At 41.6% G+C, this 20,177-nt stretch overlaps 1 protein-coding gene across 1 annotated transcript in view; it reads right to left on the reverse strand.

The window, feature by feature from the left end:
• SORCS3 (sortilin related VPS10 domain containing receptor 3) overlaps positions 1 to 20,177 on the reverse strand; it is a 567,608-nt gene that overhangs the window by 123,266 nt on the left and 424,165 nt on the right. Inside the window, exon 7 of the mRNA XM_008686652.2 lies at positions 15,441 to 15,559. Coding sequence (XP_008684874.2) covers positions 15,441 to 15,559 — 119 coding nt within the window. The remainder of the gene's footprint in view (positions 1 to 15,440; positions 15,560 to 20,177) is intronic.

A 20,177-nucleotide genomic window follows, 5' to 3' on the forward strand; every position in this document is an offset into this window, starting at 1 on the left:
GTATGATCTCTCTCACTAGACGACAAAACCTCCTATGGCAGGAACCTTTACTTTTTGTTTTTTAATTTTTGATCTATTGCACTATCCCCACCTCATGCCCTCAGTATATGTATGTGAAAGGAAAGGAGGAAAGAACGGTTCAGCAACTCTCTTAAGGATTAGCTACATCCTAAATATCTTTTGTTTTGCTTCTGGCACTGGAGAAATAAGTTGGGAAATACTTCTGAATAACAGTCCCCTGCCCATCCATGTTTAAGTAAATGCAGCATCCAGGAGAGTGAGCAGACTTGTGGAACGGTAGCATGAGAAGGGAACTCTGGAGTCATATACCCCACTGCCTTCCACGCTGGATTCCATGGAGTTCTGGAATCCTACGGTGATGCCTTGGAGGTGTCCACAATGGATGGCGAAGAAGCTGAGTGGGCGAGAGAGCTCCTACAGTCCCTCATGCTCCCTAAACTAGATCCAACCACCTGTGTCTGTTTTGCAAAGGTGAGGGCCCAGGGTCACTGAGTGAATTAATGGTGAGACCAGACTTAAACCCAGGAATGCTGTACTGCCCATCCCCTCTCCCTCCACCAACCTGCCCATCGAATCCTGTGGCACACTGTCTCCTGCCACAAAAGGGTCTCTTCCTTAGAGCACTGGTTGGTCCTAAATGTAGACTCCTCAAGTCAATTCTCCACTTGGAGACCTAGCTTGAGCTATGCCTTTTCCAGAAAAGCATCCCTGATCATATCATGCCTCATGGGTCTCCCTTACTCTGAGAAAAAGTCTAGCACTTTCTCAAGAGCTTTTGAACATCGCTCAGGGCAAGTGTCAGGCCACAGAGTCCCACCCCCTCACCTAGTGTGAAACAAAATGAGGACAACAACATTGTCGGTCTGTTTACCATAATATTCCCTTCATTCAGAATAACAGGGACATGTGAAGTGCTCAACAAATGTTTGTTGAATGGATGAATGAACGAATGATCAATCCTTCTGTCTCAGACAGAACCTATCACAGCCCAGAGCACATAGTAGGTGCTCAATCAAATTAAGCTGATTGATCAGCCACGGCCCTGCCACTATTAAACTCCAAAAAGACCTTATTTCTGACTAATGATGAGGGCTTTCAGAATCAGATTCTTAAAAGTTGCTTGCAGAAATCCAAAGCATTTGTTTACCCCATTAACTAGCGATAGAGTTAAAGGCAGAGCGATTAAAATCTGTAAAAGCTGAAACTCTGAAATGAATAGATCTGTATCCTAGTTAGAATGGTAATGCGAAGAGGAGTGGACTTAATAGTCTTCTCAGTCCACAGCCTAACTGCCTTTACTATCAGCACTGTCGTTTTTACAATACAATTATCTTTGATAGGGGAAGGCCTCAGGAAAGCATCCTCCTGTACTTAGACGAGAGGGAGTGGGGAATTTACTGGGACTTGGAAGGGAAGGACAATGGGGAGACCCAGCTGGGTCATAATTCAGGAATTCATGCACCCAGGAATGGGACGCAAGAGAAGCTGTGGCCAGAAGCACGTGAGAAACTGGATAATTCATGGCAAGAGGTACAAGGTAAGTGGGGAAGAAGGCTGAAGAAAGTGGAGCTGGGGATGGGAGCGGTGATTGACCATGTTGCCACTCACCGCCCCCTGCCCCCGCACCCTAGAGATGGGTGTTTGAGTAATCCTGTAGGTGCATCTGAGGGACAACTCTCAGAGGTGCGGGCATGATTACATTGTACTGAATCCCATTAAGCCCTTCTTTGGTTAATGGTGCAGAAAGTTTCCGATCTGAAACAAAATTGAAACAGATCCTGACAAACAGTCCACTGAACAAGGAGGGAGTAAGGCTTCCCTGCCCCTGGTATCCACCAAGACCGGGACCACAGCTGCCTCTTTTTCACTTTCACAGCATCCGGAAAAGTTTTGGGGAAAACCAGCTATTCGGGATTAACGTGAAGATCTTCAGATTGAGAAAACAAAATGAGAAATAGATCACTGTCCTCTTTCATCATCTCTTATGAACCACGGCAGCTCTGATGTCATATCCTGACCCTGCCATTCATTGAGCTCTAGGACAAAGGGAGATTCTCTAAACCTCTCTGAAATTCTCCATTAAACACCAAAGAGAATGATATCCATCACACCCAGATCCTGTGAAGATTAAAGTAGAATTAAAATAAAATGCACACTTAGCAGTCATCCATTTAGCAGAAAATAAACGTGAAACACTACAAATCAACCGTGACAACCGTTCTTTCAATTTGCTGATGGGTGGGTAAAAACTGGTGGTGAGGTTACGTGGAAAGAGCATTCTGACCCATCCCTGCTTTGAAGACAGGAAAGTGCAGATTTTTAAATAGTGGATGAGACTGAGTGCGGCTGAGCTCACTCCTTTGGGCTGAATTACAGAAACACTCGTGGTCCCCCGGACAACATATCTGCCTTCCAGACCAGAATGCATAGGCTGCATCTAATCATACAAGGCTCCCGGATAATTAAACACAACGAGCGCCACCCTTGCCGTAACATATACTGCACACGGCATCCATGCCACTACTCTTCCTTCTCATGCCCATGGAGACACTCCTAATTAACAGCAGCAGTCTCTCCTACTGAACCACAACAACACAGCCTTCTATGCAGCTATTCCTAATTACCCAAAGGTGATACACAAAATGAAAACAATCTGACACCCTGGAGCCAGACACATCCCATTCATGTGCTACTAGAAAAGCAAATACTTGTGTTATAATATAGGGCAAATGACAGAACGATTCTCTGAGATTAAGGGAAAAGATTCCTTGCTATGCTGGCCTAGCAAATAACAAGTATTGTAACTTTCATGCAGCTTCATCAGATCTCTTGGGGAAAAACAGGTTTTCATCATTCATTAGGGAACAGGCACAGGAAAGCCCTGAATGGAGTGAAGAGATCGCAAGCCTCAAGGATTGACGGGCATTCTGTACATAAAGAGCCCCTCCTGAAGCCCCTCTGTCTCAGCAGGAGACACTGGGGAATCACCAGCATCTGATGGTAATTGAGGCCATGCTGGAAGAATCAATGAGGTAGGATTGTTCAGAGAAGGCATGGGAAGTGAGCAGAGACAGGGAGCCTACGAAAAGCTGAAAACCGTTCATATTTAAAGGGTGGGCAGAGGAAGAGGCCCCTGTGTAGGAGAGGAGGAAGAAGCAGACGTCGGACAGGGAAAAGGAGAAGCTGAAGCATGCATTGTGAAGGGAGCAAATGTGCTCAGGGAAGCACTGCAGGCAAGAGACCCCAGGGCTGCAGACAGGTCAACTAAGTGAAGGATCGAGATGTGTTGTCTGGATAGTATTCAAAGACATCGTTGAAGCACTTGGCAAAAGTAATTTCAACAGAATGGACAAGGCAGAAGTCTCAAGTCAGTTAAAAAGAAGGAAATGAGAAAACAGGATAGTGAATATAGACAGCTTTTAAGAAATCTGGTTGTGAACATAAGATGGGACATTTATAGATAGGTACATGGGGCTCAAAGAAAGTTTTGTTTTCTTTTTTTTTTTTAATTTAAAGAGAGTAGATATTTTAAAATATTTCAATACTGATGGGAAGTCTGAAATAGGAATGACTATGGTAAAGATACAGGGGAAGAAGGGTAATAAGTAAAGCCAGGTCCCTGAGAAGTTAGAAGGGATGAGATCGGGTGTTTGGATTAAGAAATTTTATATGGGCATGAAGATGATTCTTTCTACTTTTCTTGGATAGTTCAATCTATTCACAATACTGGATACATAGTAGGGGCTCAACAAATTTGAGAGTCTTTTAGTTTCTTTGAGTTGGGTTCCTTCTGCCTGGAAATGTAGAGCCTGAGACAAGGGCTGTTATGCAGGTAGTTTTGTTTTGTTTTGCTTTGTTTTCAGTAGGAGACTGCTTGGTTTATTTGTTTGTTTGTGTTTGAGATGTGATCTTAAAGAACAGAAGTGGTGGAATTAGAAATCAGGGAACAAGGAGGGAGGAAAAGCCATCCCAGGGAGCGTTACTGAACTGGTTATTACCATGAGGACTTGGGGCTCAATCCTGCTGGGGACCCTATGAAGACCCACAGAGAATGCGACACAGTCTTGTGCTCCCGACAGGAAGAGAGGAGTACTTACGCACTGGCTCCCAACTCCTGTCGTCTAACTGGCCCAGGGGATCTTGACACCTTTGTGTTTCAAGGTTTGTATTTCCACCAGGATGGCTAAAGAGTCTCTCACGAGCAACCCATTTGGGGAGGAATCAGCCCAGACCAAGAAGCAGGAGGCTCACAGTGCAGCAGAGGCAAGGTGAAGCTAGGTCAGCTCTGCGCACAGCTCGCTGCTGAGAAACGAGCCAGAAGGGCCTGAGGTGGGGCCTCTTCAACACAAGATCCACTAAACATCGTGACTTCCCAGCCAGTTTGCCCGTTTGTGTTTATTCATGGACGTATTTCAAATACTAGCAGCAACTTTTACATCCAGCCACTAAAATCATGGCCTGTATCGGAGACACATCCCAGCAACGTGCTATTTAAAGAACTTCCATTAGTGCTGGCTGTTGAAAACACCTCACTTAAGATTCTGAAAGTGCTTCAAGAATATTCACCTGAAGATGTCTTTATTGAATTTCTTTTGAAGACTGTCTCTGAAACTCTTTCATTTTCCTTTAAACTCCTGTGTTGTAAATGTGTCCCTAATGATGAAATTGCTATTTATTTAACATTCAAATCTCTCCCATTAAGGCCAAATTAACATCATTTAAAATATTGCCAAATAGTTTTTCTTTGAATAATTACACTCTATTAATTTCTGCCTCAGGGTTTTTTTTCTGTCAGAAAGATAACTATTAGGGATACAGTAGCCATGCCATAGAGGCTTTGCCACCTCCCACATTGGTGCCTAAAGCAGGAACTTAAACTGTCAAACCCCAGGGGAACTGGGGACCAACATGCTACAAGAAGGTCCTCGAGAGTCTTGAAAGAGAATTAAACCCCCGAATATCTACAGTTACATGTGTATCATGAGAAGTTGGCTTCTTCGATAACTAGCGCGATGGAAGGTATGTGGGAAGATTTTATCATGCACATATGTTGATACATGAGCTGAATCCATGAATGATTACAAAATGAATCTGGAGAAAAGATTTAGAAATCTTTTCTATGACTGGCTTATAAAAACTCTTAAAAGAGAATGTGCATACACAAAAGGAAGGAGGATTTTTGCATGTGGATTAATCTCCTGATTCTTGCATCCGATAGGGCTCTGCAGCGTTCAGAGCCTTTCAAAGCCATTGTTATCTCCCTTGATCCTCACAAAAACCTTTCAATTCAGGGGTGCCTGGGTGACTGCCTTCAGCTCAGGGCGTGATCCCAGGGTCCTGGGATCGAGTCCCACATCGAGCCCCACATCGAGCCCCACATCGGGCTCCCTGCTCCGCTGGGAGCCTGTTTCTTCCTCCCCCACTCCCCCTGCTTGTGTTGTCTCTCTCGCTGGCTGTCTCTCTCTCTCTCTGTCAAATAAATAAAATAAAATCTTAAAAAAAAAAAAACAAAAAAAACAAAACCTTTCAATTCAGGCAGGGCAAGAGGCATCCTTCCATTCTACAGAGATGAGGAAATGAGCGTTCTCAAAGTCCAAGTGAGCTGCCCCGTGGTTCCCAGCTGGTAGGTGGTAGAACCCTGACTATAACCCCAAGTGAGTAACTTCAGGGTCCTCTGCCCCACATCAGACCACCAGCTGCTTGAATCCTAAACTGCGTGAGAGCAGAGACAATGTCTTCTAGCCCTGCCATGCTCCATGGCTCCTAGCATACTTCTAGGACCTCGAGAAATATCCGTTAACTAGCGACTAGTACGTATTAATTGTTAATACTTCTGGGACACCTTTCAACTCTGAACAACAGCAACTTGTATCCCAATTACTGACTGGCTTCATTGTAGTACTGGAGTTATCCTAGGACCCCTCTTCTGCACGCCATCGCTCCGCCCACCGGATTCCTTGCTACAGAGGGGCCTTCTCTTTGGACTACATCTACCCAACGTGACTAGCAGTTGAAAGTGGGGACCTACACACTGATACTGGTCTAGTTGTGGATGTTGAGAAGGATTTGGCAGAATTGGGATGGCCTTCCCTTTGAATTTTCTGCTTTCTCCACGCCTCTGGACTATTTTGTTTCTATCTTAATTATGGATCTGTTGGGTTTTTCCTTATGTTTTAGATATCTGTATCAGACCTGTTTTTTCTTTTAATGCAATTGCACTCACAAGGAAACTCTGTTCAATGAGTGAATGAATCTTTATTACATCGAAGGCCACTTCCTGTGCCATGAAGAGGGGATGAGGCCAGGCTCCGTGTAGTTCAGTGAAGACACACAATTCTATTAAGATGGCTTATTAGGGCTCTGTTCTTATTTCTTCATCACACTCCCTAATAGCCAGGGTATGAATCCTATCGCTGAAGGGATTTTACTGCTATGACTGCTGAACCACCTACTCTCCAGGATAATCACTAGAAAAGCTACTCCATAAGGAGAAAAGGCAGGATTTCCAACCTTCTTGGCTCAGAACACAGAAACCAACTTATCTCTATCCCCCTGCCCCTACAGAGGAAAGCCGATTTCTCTTTTATCCATGTGGAACGGAGACATTTCAGGCAGACACTTTCCCATTAAAACAAGGGCTCTTCTGGGAAGGATTAGCTCCTTTTGATTTCACTATGAAACCCCAGGCCCTGGGGCCCCCTGCACAGAAAAGGCATTGACAGATTAACAAATTTCACAGTGTTCTGTACATCTTTAGATGAGCTGAAAGCAGGAGATCAAACACTAGGTCCCCTCAAGCAAAACCATCAAGATGACTACCTTTACCTCTTTGTCAACAGAACAATAAAAGGTGAGGCAGAAACTCTGGGTCTCTCCTAAACTGTAGGAGCCATGTGAGTACCGCATGGACCCTTCAACCACACATAAGATACAGAATCAAAACTAACCATGTTTAGAAAAAAGAAATAACTGGGCATGAGGGCTTTCCTTTAGAAGGGCAAAATTTTTTAAGGGTGAATTTTTTTTATGCAAAATTAATGTCATGGGAAGTTTATTATGAAGAGGTTACCTGGGTTTTTGGTTATTTAAGCTTTACTCCTGAATACATATACATTTGCATAGGACTCACTCATGGGGAAATAAGTATGCCTTACACACATACGTAGTATTTATTCATCTGCAGAGAAAGGAAATGGGACTGTGTGTCACTTGAATCCCTAGTGGCTCAGTTGTCCACAGACAAAAACATCTGACCTTTGACCTATGGAGCCAACGGTGCTACAAAAAGTGGTTCTCAAACATGTCTTAGCAGCAGATTGCTTTTGTCAAATGAAAAAGGTATTAAGAACCCTGACATACAGAGCAAACAAAAGCTGAGTGACTCTATTTAAGGAGGGGTTAAGAGGGCCAGAGACCTTCTTCCATTTTTCGATAACTCCTGAGACAAGTTCCCTAACACTCAATGTAAAAACTGCCAAAAAACACATTTGGCAAAAAAAAAAAAAAAAAAAAAAAAGGGCCGGAACAGGTGACAGGATTGACTGGCATCCTTTTTTGTAAGATTTTTCCTCAGTTGTAGGTCTCTGATGGCACTAAAACAAAATAAGGGATATCAATACTCTACAAAACTAGAAAATTCAAGCAGATAAATCCCTTAAAATTATGAAAAACCAAAGCCACCAGAGCCCTTTATGCCCACCTAGCTATTATGCAGCCGCTCAGACTGTAAACAAGAAAATAATGTGGCTCTACAAGGATCCCCCTTAAAAACCAAACTCTGGAGCGACAGCGAGCGTCCTTCAGAAAACACAGTCCTCAGTGTCTTAGCGGTGCTCCCAGGAGATGTCGCCCGTGAGGGGTGGACCGGACCTGAGCCTCGACACATTACAGCTTCTGCTCTTGAGATCGTCCTTTAGTAAACTGCTGGCAAGGGAGGTAGATACCAGTTATCCTGATGCCCTGATGCCTTCCTTGCGCAGATAGAAATCTGTGGGTTTAAACCCTGGAGGAGAAGCTACTATTGGTCTGAGGATTTTCTGCCCTCACAAAAGCCTTCTGAGGCAGCTTTATTTCAATGAACAGAATGAGGGATCCCTGCCTTTTCCTTGCTTCTGAGATAGACATTAATCATTGCAGTACAAATCTGACCTTCCCCATAAGGCCTTTCCTGATCCCCATTTCAACTTTCAAAACTCGGACCCTCCAACAAAGATTAAAAACTCACACTGATTTCAGAAATTTCTCTGAGATGGCTTCCAATAATTAAAAAGAAAAGCAATTATCAACAACAAAACATAAATACGTAAAAGAAAGCAGCCGTGTGATCACAAATGGCCAGGAGGAGAAAGGAAGAATAATACCACGCAGCTTAACGTGGGGAAGCTGCTACAAGCGACACAAAATTAGTTCTGAGCTTCTTCGCACTGGAAAGAGGGAAACACGAAATTACCCAGATTAAATGAAAGGAAATAGAAAAGGTTCACCTCACCAGGACAAACTTCTACTTGATTTTCCTGCCACTTCATTCCCTCCCACAACGATACCTGTCCTTGGATATAAGTCCTGGTGTATTATGTTCTCTCACTTTCTTAACTTTATGCCTGCCTCCCTTCTGCCTGGAATGCTCTTTCTCCTTCACCAACCTAAGTGGTACTCCTAGTCTACCTTGCCGGGAAGCTCGTACTAACCCTCCACCCGAAGCTCTTCCTGCTTACTCCAGGAGCAACATGTGCTTTGCACTAATACAGCTCTCATCACGCTACATTATAATTGTTTAGCTGTCTGTGTTTCCCACTGGGCTGATTGTATTTTAATATATTTAAATGAATGAATATAAAAAGGATGCTGAATAACATAATGGATAATTGTTGGACAGCAGTTTTATAAAAATGCAGAGACATTCTACATATGGTCATTTCTTATGCAGCGAACAATTGCCAATTACCCTAAGTTGTCTTATATTGTTAGTTGGAGAAACAAGATTCCCTTGCTTTAAAAAGATAACTAACTGCATTCCCTGTGAATAAAGACGGTGTCTTATCTTCTCAGTTCAGTTCAGTTCAGTTCAACAAACATTTATTGAGTACCAGTCATTATGCTAAGTGCATGAGAAACAATGATGGATAAGACATAGTCCTGTTCCTCTTAAAGTTTACAGACCTGGCTGGGGAGACATAATACACATGGGTAAGTAGTCAGCAAAGAAGCTTTGTGCAACCCCGTTTGAGGATGTCAGGGAAGACTTTCTACAGACAACAATGCCTAAGTTGAACCTAAGTATGAGTTTGTCTAGTAAAGGGACATTCCAAGCAGGTTTTTCATGCAAGAAAGGCATGTTAGGCAACAAATGACATGGTGTGTGTATGGACCCTGAACAGATTTATTGTTTATGGAAGGGTGAAATATAACAAGGAAGGTACGCAGGGAGCCATAGTGGCTAAGGAATTCCCATGAGGCTGATGGAGTATGCAGGATCCAGATCATGGAGGACCTTGTAGGCAATGTTAAGGAAATTAGATTTTAACCTATAGGTGATGAGCAGCTGCTGAAGGCAGGAACACTGATTATTGTCTTAAATAAATTACTTCGGAAGTAGTGCTGCGAATGGCTTGGGGGTGGGGATCGCAGGTCTAGGAACAAGAAAATCAGTTAGCAAGCTACTGCGACATTTCAGAAAATACATGATAAAGGTTTATAAATGGTTTTAAATAGCCAAGTAATAATGGTGCTTCCTTTTTCCTCTAATAAATCACCCTGGAGCAACAAGAAAAATAAGAAATAAAAGTACAAACTGTATACTCAATGAAAATATAACCGTGAAACACAATATATATGGAAAGGAAGCCAAATTCAGTGAAGAACGAACAGGGTACAGACAGGCACAAGGGCAAAAATGCCTACAGCTACAAAGCTTGGGTCAAGCCAGAGAAATAGCATTCTCTAAAGATGACATTTCCCAAGGAGCAAAACTAACAATCTATTATTTGGAACCAAGGGACTGTGGCCGAGGAATTGGCAGTGGCTTTATTCTGGGAACTGAGTGGTGACAAGAAGCTGGAGAGGTGTGGCTGGATAAAGAAGCAGCGAGGCAGTTTTACTTTATGTGAAGAACCCATTCACAGACAAACTGTCTTGAGTTATAGGGAACCTCACTGAGAAGGAAGATTCTTGTTAAGCTAAAACAGAGCTCTAGTCTATCACCAAGAGGAACCTCCTCAAATAGTTTGTCCAGGAAGAGCTCATGTCATGAAAAAAATAAATAATGGTTAAAAGATAAAAGAAAACAACACAGGAATTATTAAATAATATAACAAAACAAGAGAGGGAAAGGGACAGAAAAAAATAAATAGGAGACACAGAATAAAAACTGTTTCCATGAAGCAAATGAAAATTATGACCATACTGCTATGAGTAAGAATAATCTGTATGATGAGGAGATCACCTCTGTATGAGAAGAATTCAAAGTAGAAATACAAGAGCTAAGGGTAGATATATTGAGACAACAAAAAGTCATAAAATATAAGCTGGCAAAGTTCAGGAAGAAGTTCAACAATAACAGCAAAAAATGCAAAAAGGAGCCTGAACACTGCTAACTACTCGCTCATGGACAATGTGGGTAAGACTTTAATATCACTTTGCTTGGGGAGTTAAAACTGATTAGAAGGGGGAAAAATTATGACTTTCCTTTGCTTTTCCTGTCTCTTGTATACATCCTAAGTGTCCTGGAGGATGAGAACCAAAATAATGAAACTGAAATACAATACATATTTCAAATATAAATCAGAAACTTTTGAGAAATTAAAAAGGAAGGGGAAACTGAACCAAGTAAATGAGACTTACACTTCAGGAAAAGGAATTGGCACAGTATGGCCAACTGCAAAACATATACTAACAAAATAAATAGTATTCAAATATATTTTTTTAAAGGAGTTTTAGGTATCAAGGGCAAAAAAAAAAAAAAAAAAAAAAAATAGGAGACCTAAAAGGGAAAATGTCAGACTGGCCTGACACAGTATAAGATTCAATAAGTTAATGGAGCAAAGTTCTTATAGAAAGCAAACGACACACACATTTTATAGCCTAAAGGGAGAGACAAACATATTTTCAACATTCAAGAACTCACCTTTCTTGGAAACTTTACTAAAGGACAAACTGCAGACAATCAAGAAACAAATAGCAAAACTGTAGTAAAGGGTCTAGATTTACCTGTAAAACTAAAATCAAAATAAATGCAGGAATGATGGTTCACAGAAGAATGCAAATGCTCTTAATGATTTAATTAACAAAACTGGAGTTGGATACAGGTCATAAACACAGGCTATTTTTTTTTACCTTTGTCCAGCCATGCTTCATGAAATATTTAAATCTAAAAGAATTGTATTTTAAAATAGAAAAGCAAACAAAGAGATAATATGACTATCCAAAACCGAGGAAAGAATTTAAGAGAGAGAGGAGGAAAGAGAAATGCATGGAAATCCATTAATTGTATCATTGCTCACAAGTGGAAATCAATAGATACTATCCAAAAATAGAAGATTCACTGTTATATTCATAAAGTTAAGTAGCTAGAACAAATATTCAAAATTATCAAAGAAACACAGCGTTAGGAAAGCAAGGAAAACATCATACAATGAGTTTTTTTTTTTTTTTTAAAAAGCAATTTTAACTAAATACTAAGCATATACTGTCAGAACTAAGATATCAATGCAAAAGGCAAATTTCACCTATGACAAGGAAAGGACTCATTAGCTGCTGTTACCCGAATGACACACATCTGTACCTGTCGTATGCGCAGGTGTTCCTGTGTAACCCACTGACATGCTTTTACTTTATTTTAAACTTAGCCAATCGATAGTTGTAAATAATAGCATTTTATCTGTGTTTATTTGGTGGTTGATGAAATTTCATGTTTTTTCTCAAGAGTATAGGCCTTTTGCATTATTTGGGGCATTGTTATTCCATGCTTCCCATCTCTCTCCTGGTTTACAAAAAAAAAAATCTTAAAACAGCCTTTGAGGCCCTGTGAGACCTAGTACCCTAGGTCTTCCTGTAGCTATCTCTAAACTCTGTGACAAGGTCTCATTTACTCCTTCCTTCTCATCTCCTTAATACTAGAGTCCCCTGTGCCCTAGTGTGTTTGTATTGTTTCTCTTTTCTGTCTGTACTTACTCCCTTGGTGACTTCAATTTTGCAATTCAAAAATAACATCAATATGCTGACATCCTTCCAATTTATATCCTCAGCCCTGGCCTCCCCACCACCGCTGCTCCTAAAGCCAGTCTCAAATCTCTACCTGTTCACCCGCATCCCCTGTGGGGCTCAAGAAAGTACAGGGCCCAACACAACCTGGCTCTACATCCCCCTCTGACTGCTGACTTCTGCCACCCACTCCTGGGTCACCACTCCCCTAATAAGGCATTTTCAGGTCATCCTAAATAAAACAACAATACCTACCTAGATACCTAACATTCACATTCCTTATGAATTTTCAGCCAGAACATTATCATTACCTGATATATTTTGTAAATAGATAAATAGATGATAGCACAAGATAGATAGAAAGAGAGCAACATGTACATAGCATTGTTTTGGCACTTTATAGATGTAATTAACAAATAGAATCTGCCCAGCAACCCATGAAGTGAGTACTGTAATTACCCTCTTTTTACAGATGAATCAAATGAAGGAAGCACAGCTCAAGGTCACCCAGGTAAAGTGTAGCCTACAGAGGTCAGAATAATTGTTGGCCATCGGAATTCAAACTACAGGATCTCAACCACTACTCTTTACAGGCTTTCATATCTATATCTGTATCTATATCTAATCTGTATCTATATCTATATCTATATCTATATCTATATCTATATCTATATCTGTATCTGTATCTGTATCTATATCTAATCTGTATCTGTATCTATATCTGTATCTATATCTATATCTATATCTATATCTATATCTGTATCTGTATCTATATCTAATCTGTATCTGTATCTGTATCTGTATCTATATCTATATCTATATCTATATCTATATCTGTATCTATATCTAATCTATATCTATATCTATATCTATATCTATATCTATATCTATATCTATACACATGTTTTTCCCTGTCTCCCACTAGAATATAAACATCACTTGGGCAGGAGCTTTATTATGTTCACTGTCTTAACCCCAGCTCCTAGAACAAGGGTCTGAAATGTAGCAGACAATCAATAAAACTTTATTGACTAATGGGAACTCGTATCTCTTTCAAACAAAATAAAAATTGATGCTTATGAAAGAAAAAACTTCTACCAGCTTCCAGTCTAATAATAATAATAAATATTTTAGATTAGTTAGAAAAAAAACCTGGACATCTGCCGGCAGAGTTACAGAAAACTTTATGCAATAAAAGGAAAAATGAATTTTAAAAAAGCCGAACATTTTAAATTCTAAGTCATGTTTCCCAGAAACGATTCTGCCATGTTCATCATTATAGGGAGTATTAGCATTAAGGAAAGGGCAATCAGATTGGTAAATTCATAAATCATCTCTGTGCTTCTACCTTGAAAAAATTAAATAGAGATAAAGAAATAATAAAGCCTCAAACTGGGACCATGGCAATGGAAATCGAATGAAAGGAAACATTTGAGAAATAACTAAGGGTGATAAGAGCAGGAGCCTGGATTCGCTGAATTTGGCAACACAGACAGACTTCTAGTTTTCTACCTTGAGTGACCTGGTAGAGGGGAGTGCCACCAGTGCGTCAGGCTCAAGGAGGGCATGTTGATTTTATTTTAGCTGTGCAACATCCAAGTTTAGATACCAGGATGACTATTAGACATTAAGATCTAGAGTACAGGGAAAAGGTCACAACTCCCTGAATTGAGAGTCATCAGGACATGGAGATGATACTTAAGACCATGGGATCGCCCAGACAGTGAGTACTAGGTGCAGAGGGAAGCAGGCCAAGGACTAAACCTAGAGAAAACCAAGAGTTATGCCCAATACTGTTTATTTTGCATTGTATATGTTCAATACATACTCATGATTAAGGAAACGATAGTGCCAATAACCTGCCAAAATTTAGGGGGGGAAAAAATCTGAGATTCTGGCTTTTACTCAAACTAAGAAACAGGAGTTTTCTTGAGCAACAAAGACCTCTCTTTCCCTCCCTTCTTCAAGCCGGTTTTTGAGTGGCTGGCTACTTTTCCTGTATTTTACAAGCCCTCCAACGTCTACACAACTAATTTTTAAAAAGAAGTCTCTCCTCCATCTACAACCTATCAGTACAACAAGCAGTCACTGAGCACCCTGGATTTGTAATGACTTCTTGTTACGGCCAAGGATGAGGAGTAAAATGTGGGTATAAAATATTGTCCCTATCCTCAGAGGGTATAAAATAAATTTAGAAAGAAGACAAATTCACCAAGATTTAAGTAACAATTCCTAATAGCCCATGTGCTAGAGGACCAGCAGACACGAAGAGCTGCACGGGTTCAGAGGAAGAGAGGCATCCCCAGCTCAGGGGCAGTGGAGCTGAGCTGGACTAAGAGACCAGGAGTGGGGCAGAGAAAGTCAATCAGGTGCTTAGGTCTGAGCAAACTCCAGGAGATTCCAAAGGTTAAGGTTCCTACAGGAAACAGTACGCAAAGGAACAGACAGCAGAAGGGAGGAAAGGCAGAATGGGGGAAATCAAGGCTGTTGTCAAAGATCAAGTTCAATCTCACATACACACACACACACATACACACACACACACACACACTCACTCAGTGGAGCATCACCTTTTGTTTTTTCTCATTTTTGCTCTTCTTTGCATCTCCTTGCAGTGAAACTCAACGCCTAACACAAAGCTGCCTTTGCCTGTCTATGAATGTGAATCACACCTAGCTTTCTCTGTGAGTCAGAGTTTTCGGGAGAGTAGGATTTTGGACTTGGAACATATCAGGGAGTAGTCAGCACTGGAAAGGGAGGGCAAAATTCAGTGAGTTCTAGATTGTTCTAGAAAGAAAATCTTAGAGATGCTTCATTTCTTGGGGATTCTCATTCCCAAGTTAGACAGGTCACTTTGGCCAGAAATGGAAAGGAGCGTTGATAAACTACTTAAAGTCAGATCCCACGGGAGAGGTGGCTCTAAGTAACCTCCAAACCCTGGACCAAGTCCAAGTCATTTCCAGCCCTTTTTGCTATAATAAAACAGGAACCCAAGTGAGGATTCAGTGGGCCACAAAAAGAGCCCTGTACATGATACTGACCCATAACACCTTCACCTTTCACCAAAAGTCTTGGATCCCCCAGAGAACGGGTCGCCAGAGCAGCAAAGGAGGGACCGCACGCCAGCTCCACATCTTCACAACTGCAGGAAAGCTGCCCTCATTTTCCTGACATCACCTGAGCAGCCCCTCTCTACCACTGACTGCATTTTCTGGACTCACCTGAATGAAGATATATTCATCCTGAACAACCAGGGAACTGATGTCAATGGAGCGGGCAAAAGGCCCACTGCGAGTGGTCTCAGCACATTCCTGGATCCTGCAGGTGAGGTAGTGAGCATCTGAAATGGGAGAGTGACATTTAGACACGGGGAAATGGTGACAAAGCTCTCTCATCAGCACCCAAGGCTCATGGGAAATCAATGATGCGGTTTAAAACAACAAGATTCCACTCACGTTCACAAAAGTTGTAATAATTTAAAAATGGCAGTATCTAGATGTGGCAAGAGAGCAGGGAAAGAGTTAATCTTACATCCTACTGGCAAAAGAGTAAACTGGTGTAGCTTTTTAGAAGAACAAATTGGAAATATCTATCAGAATTTTAAATGCACATATCTTACACCAGCATTTCTAATGCAAGCGATGTCTTGTAGACAAATACTCATATATTTTCCCAAAGAGTCAAGGGCAAAGATGCTCACTGTGGCATTGTTCACGGCAGTGAAATATCAGAAACAGGCTAAATGTCCCTGAACATTTCAATAAACCAACGTGCACATATTACAGAGGGCTAGCTGCAATTAAAAGAATTAAGTGGATAGCGATACATTCACATGCCGATTTCTCTAAGGTCCCTGTTCCTTTTCAAATAACCTTTGACAAAGTCTTTGCCAATATGATAGCATGATATAATTCAAGTCCCAAAAACTTTGTCCTGTATAGGTGTGTGCCATAGTGCATAGAAAAAAGGTTTTTTTTTAAAGATTTTATGTATTTATTTGAGAGAGAGCAGGGGGAAGGGCAGAGGGAGAGGGAGAGAATCTCAAGCAGACTCCACACTGAGCACGGGGCCCAACTTGGGGCTCAATCCCACAACTCCAAGATCATGATTTAAGCTGAAATCAAGAGTCAGATGCTTAACCAAGTGAGCCATCCAGGTGCTCCTGTGCATAGAAAAAAGTTTTAAAGGAACCCATTAAAAATTAACTATGATGACTTGTGGAGGAAAAGAATGGGCTTGAGGAGGTAATGTTGAAGTGGGACCTTTTTTATATTACATACACCTTTATTATTTTTACGATAAGAATCTATTCACCTATTACTTGTATAAAATCTTAAAACTTGTATGATTACTTGTCAAATCTTCTGAAGATCTCAGCAGGTGAACAGCCCCTCAACCAACCCAGGAACATGATGGCCAAAGCTGTAGCTGAATGGGAAAAATATTTGAGTATAAAATGCATTCTGATTCTGACCACAGGATCATCCATGAAAGACAATCTACTCAGTTATTTGCTCCTTAAGGAAAAAATACAGGTAAGTCTCTGTGAAGAAACCTGTATGTAGTACATTGGCTTTTGAAATGGTATTAATTGACCAGTATTTAAAAATAGTAAATGGCCAAAATGAAAAGTTAGGAATCATTTTAGTATTAAAAGCACAGAAGTCTTTGTTATCACCTAAAAACCACATTCATTACTATATGCACCACATGCCATTGTTCCTTGGAATGTACGCCCAGGTGTGCGAAGACGTCACGGGCTACGGGGGAGGCAGCTCGCGGGCAGCAGAGGGAAAGGCAAAAGGCTTAACTAAGCAAAAATTTGTAACAGTTGAGTTTAAACCACCATTACTTTAAATTATCCTGGTGTATCTTAAATTAACTAGTTTACCGGAGGCTTCACTGTGTCTTTCTCGCACACACACAAGGTACTGGGGTTGCTCGGGTCCTAGGAGTACAGCAGTGAGCGGGACAGGAGCGCCTGCTGACTTGGAGGGGCTCAGCTATTACACACGTTTACTTACACACATGATGCTAATTTAACAAAGAAACATATTTGCGTAAGCAATGAACTCATTATGTGCTATATTCCGACTTCCTGAGCATCCAGAGCTGAACACAGTCTATTTTTGTTGGTTTTCTTACTCGGAATGTGTCAAACATCCACTTCCTTCTCTCCGTCAGTGGTTGTATCGTCTGCCCACGAGCATAAGCCTCTTCACTTTTCTTCCCTCCACGTGCCATATAATCCAGTTGGTTCCTAGCCCAGACATTCTGCCCCTGAAGTGCTTCCAGAGTCTGTCCCCTTCTCTCCACAAGCCCTGCCGCTTGCCTGGGATGAGGCCTTCTCAGCCGTGTGGCCTGTGGCATCTCTCTCACGACTAGCCTGCACGTGCGTGACGGACTGGACGCTGGACAGGCCCGAGGCAAGGAGCCGAAGCCCTCTCTAAAACCTAAACCTGAGCTTCTCTCTCCTGGCTTCCAATCCGTTCTGAGGGCCCTGGGACAAAGCCCAACCCAAATGTCTTCCTATAGGATGGAAGGCTTTTTACAAGAAGCCTAATAAAATCAAATGCCTAAGGGGCCAGACAATTCACGTGTAGGGGTAAAATGAGCTGGATGGATATGACAAATGGCAGCTGGAGCATGGCCTTGATGTCAGGGACACTGAGGAGCACTGGGGACTGCAGTAAAATGGCCAACACGTGACTCCTCTATGTCCATTCATCATTGACACACAGGAATAAGAAGGTCTGTGTTTTACAAATCTAACTGTCCTTATTTTTTAAATGTGAAGTTGCCTGATTTTTTTAAAAAAAATGGAGAGCAAGGGGTGCCTGGGTGGCTCAGTTGGTTAAGTGTCTGACTTTTGATTTAGGCTCAGGTCATGCTCTCAGGGTTTTGGGTCAAGCCCCACATCGAGCTCCATGCAGTCGGCTTCTCCCTCTCCCTCTGCTCCCTCCTGGGTCATGTGCACTTTCTCTCTCTGTGTCTCTCTAAAATAAATAAATAACATCTTTTAAAAAATGGACAGCTCTGAGAAACAAACTGAGGGCTTCAGAGGGGAGGAGGGTGGGGGAATGGGATAGGCTGGTGGTGGGTAGTAAGGAGGGCATGTATTGCATGGTGCTCTGGGTGTTATACACAACTAATGAATCATCGAACTTTACATCAAAAACCAGGGATGTACTGTATGGTGACTAACATAATATAATAAAAAATATTATTATAATAAAAAAAATAAAATAAATAAAAAAGAGTAAACTTAAAAAAAATGGACAGCTATTTTAAATTCAAAACAGGGTGCAGACTGAACACCATAAAGCCAAACAAAAATAGCCTACATCAAAACAAGCCCCAGGAACCACTCATTCCCCACCTCTATTCTGTAATTGGGTTCCTACCTGTCTCTCCAGAGAAGAGACAGACCCTTTTCTCCCTCTTCCCTGACCCGTTAGCAAGACCAACTTGTTCGCCATTCTGTAAGTACACCCTGCCTGAGCCTTCCTCTTTGTCTCTGTTCACAGAGAAAGCCAGGAGTGGCCTGGCTTTCCACTTCTGGCTGAGAGGGTAACGGAAGGCAAGGAGCCCAGGCTGTGCTGGGCAGCTCATGGCTTACCCACCAGGAATACTCTTGGACCCACAAAGCCTTAGTAATTTTCTCCTAGAATAAGGCACTAAAACCCAGCAAAAAGCTGTGCTAAATACATACAAAGAAACCACTAGTGTTGACATGACAACCTGCTTCCTTCTTGCCAGCCAGTGTCTCAGAAAGCTCCTTACACTGCGAATCAAAGGTACACACAGGAGGACATCTGCTTGTCCCCCCACATAGGCTAATTTTCCCCTGTCTATTTACTATTCACTCTCACATTTGGACACTTTGAAAAAAAAAAAAAAAGAACCAAGTGTATTCAAGGCCACCCCAAACAAAATCAAAACCTACCTAAACCTTGGCCCATGGCAGGTGAGCTATTGTGCCAAACTCATCCTACTTCTTGGCTCTCCCCCTGCTTGCTATTGCCCAGCATGGAATGAAAGGTCCAATTTAACAGGAAGGCAGCTCTAAAATAAATTTTTCAAATCCACTTAAAATTCAGGGGACTTGCAGTCTTCAGCTGGACTTATACATTAGAAGTCTCAATGCTCTTATTTTTCAAAACAGAGAGACATGATAGTAAGTGCTATGGCACCCACTGCCTGGTGAAAACCCAGAATGCAGGGAATGGGGAGAGTAAATTATCAGGCAGGCCTGGTCACCAGACGGAAGTGACTGAGGGTGACAAGGGACTCTGGGTGTCAAAGGTGAGCGAGGGGACAACAAGAGCCTCACATTTTGAAAGTTCTCAAAATTGGGCTTTGGACATTATCCTGAAATGAGGCCAGATACAGTTATGGAGATTCAAAGATGAAACTGAAAGATATTTGTCATTGAACTTGAATCCCAAACTAGGCTTCTAATACATGTGGCCTTTTTGTTTGCTTTTAATAATACCAGATGCCTGATAAAATGGCAGAGGGCCAGATCTCTTGAGTGCAGTGTTGTGTTTGAGAGGGAGACCTCTGATGCTAGAACGGGCTGAGTTCGGGTTCTGAACCTGAGCACCCTTAACTAAGTAGCATGGCTCTTCATCTGTGAGATGCCCGCAAGTCAGCATTTGCCTCTAAGGACTGTCATTGGGATTAAAGATCACGTATGAAAAATGCTCAGCACATTGTTGGATATATTTTAAAGATTAATAAATGTTATCCCTTTGTTGTTATGAAAAGAGAAGGAAATTTAACACTCAGCATCTCTCATACCTTCAAATAATAACAGGTAATGTCCTGTTTGACTGTGGAGAATCAAAAGCCCATATTACAGGTCCTACTAGTGAAGTCATATTCCAAAGTTACATCACTACTTAATTTCTTGAAGTGCTTTGGGTGTGCAGAAGACAAGAAAAAGACAAAAACAA

Source organism: Ursus maritimus, unplaced genomic scaffold, assembly GCF_017311325.1.
Source record: "Ursus maritimus isolate PB19 unplaced genomic scaffold, ASM1731132v1 scaffold_7, whole genome shotgun sequence".
Classification (NCBI taxonomy): Eukaryota; Metazoa; Chordata; class Mammalia; order Carnivora; family Ursidae; genus Ursus; species Ursus maritimus.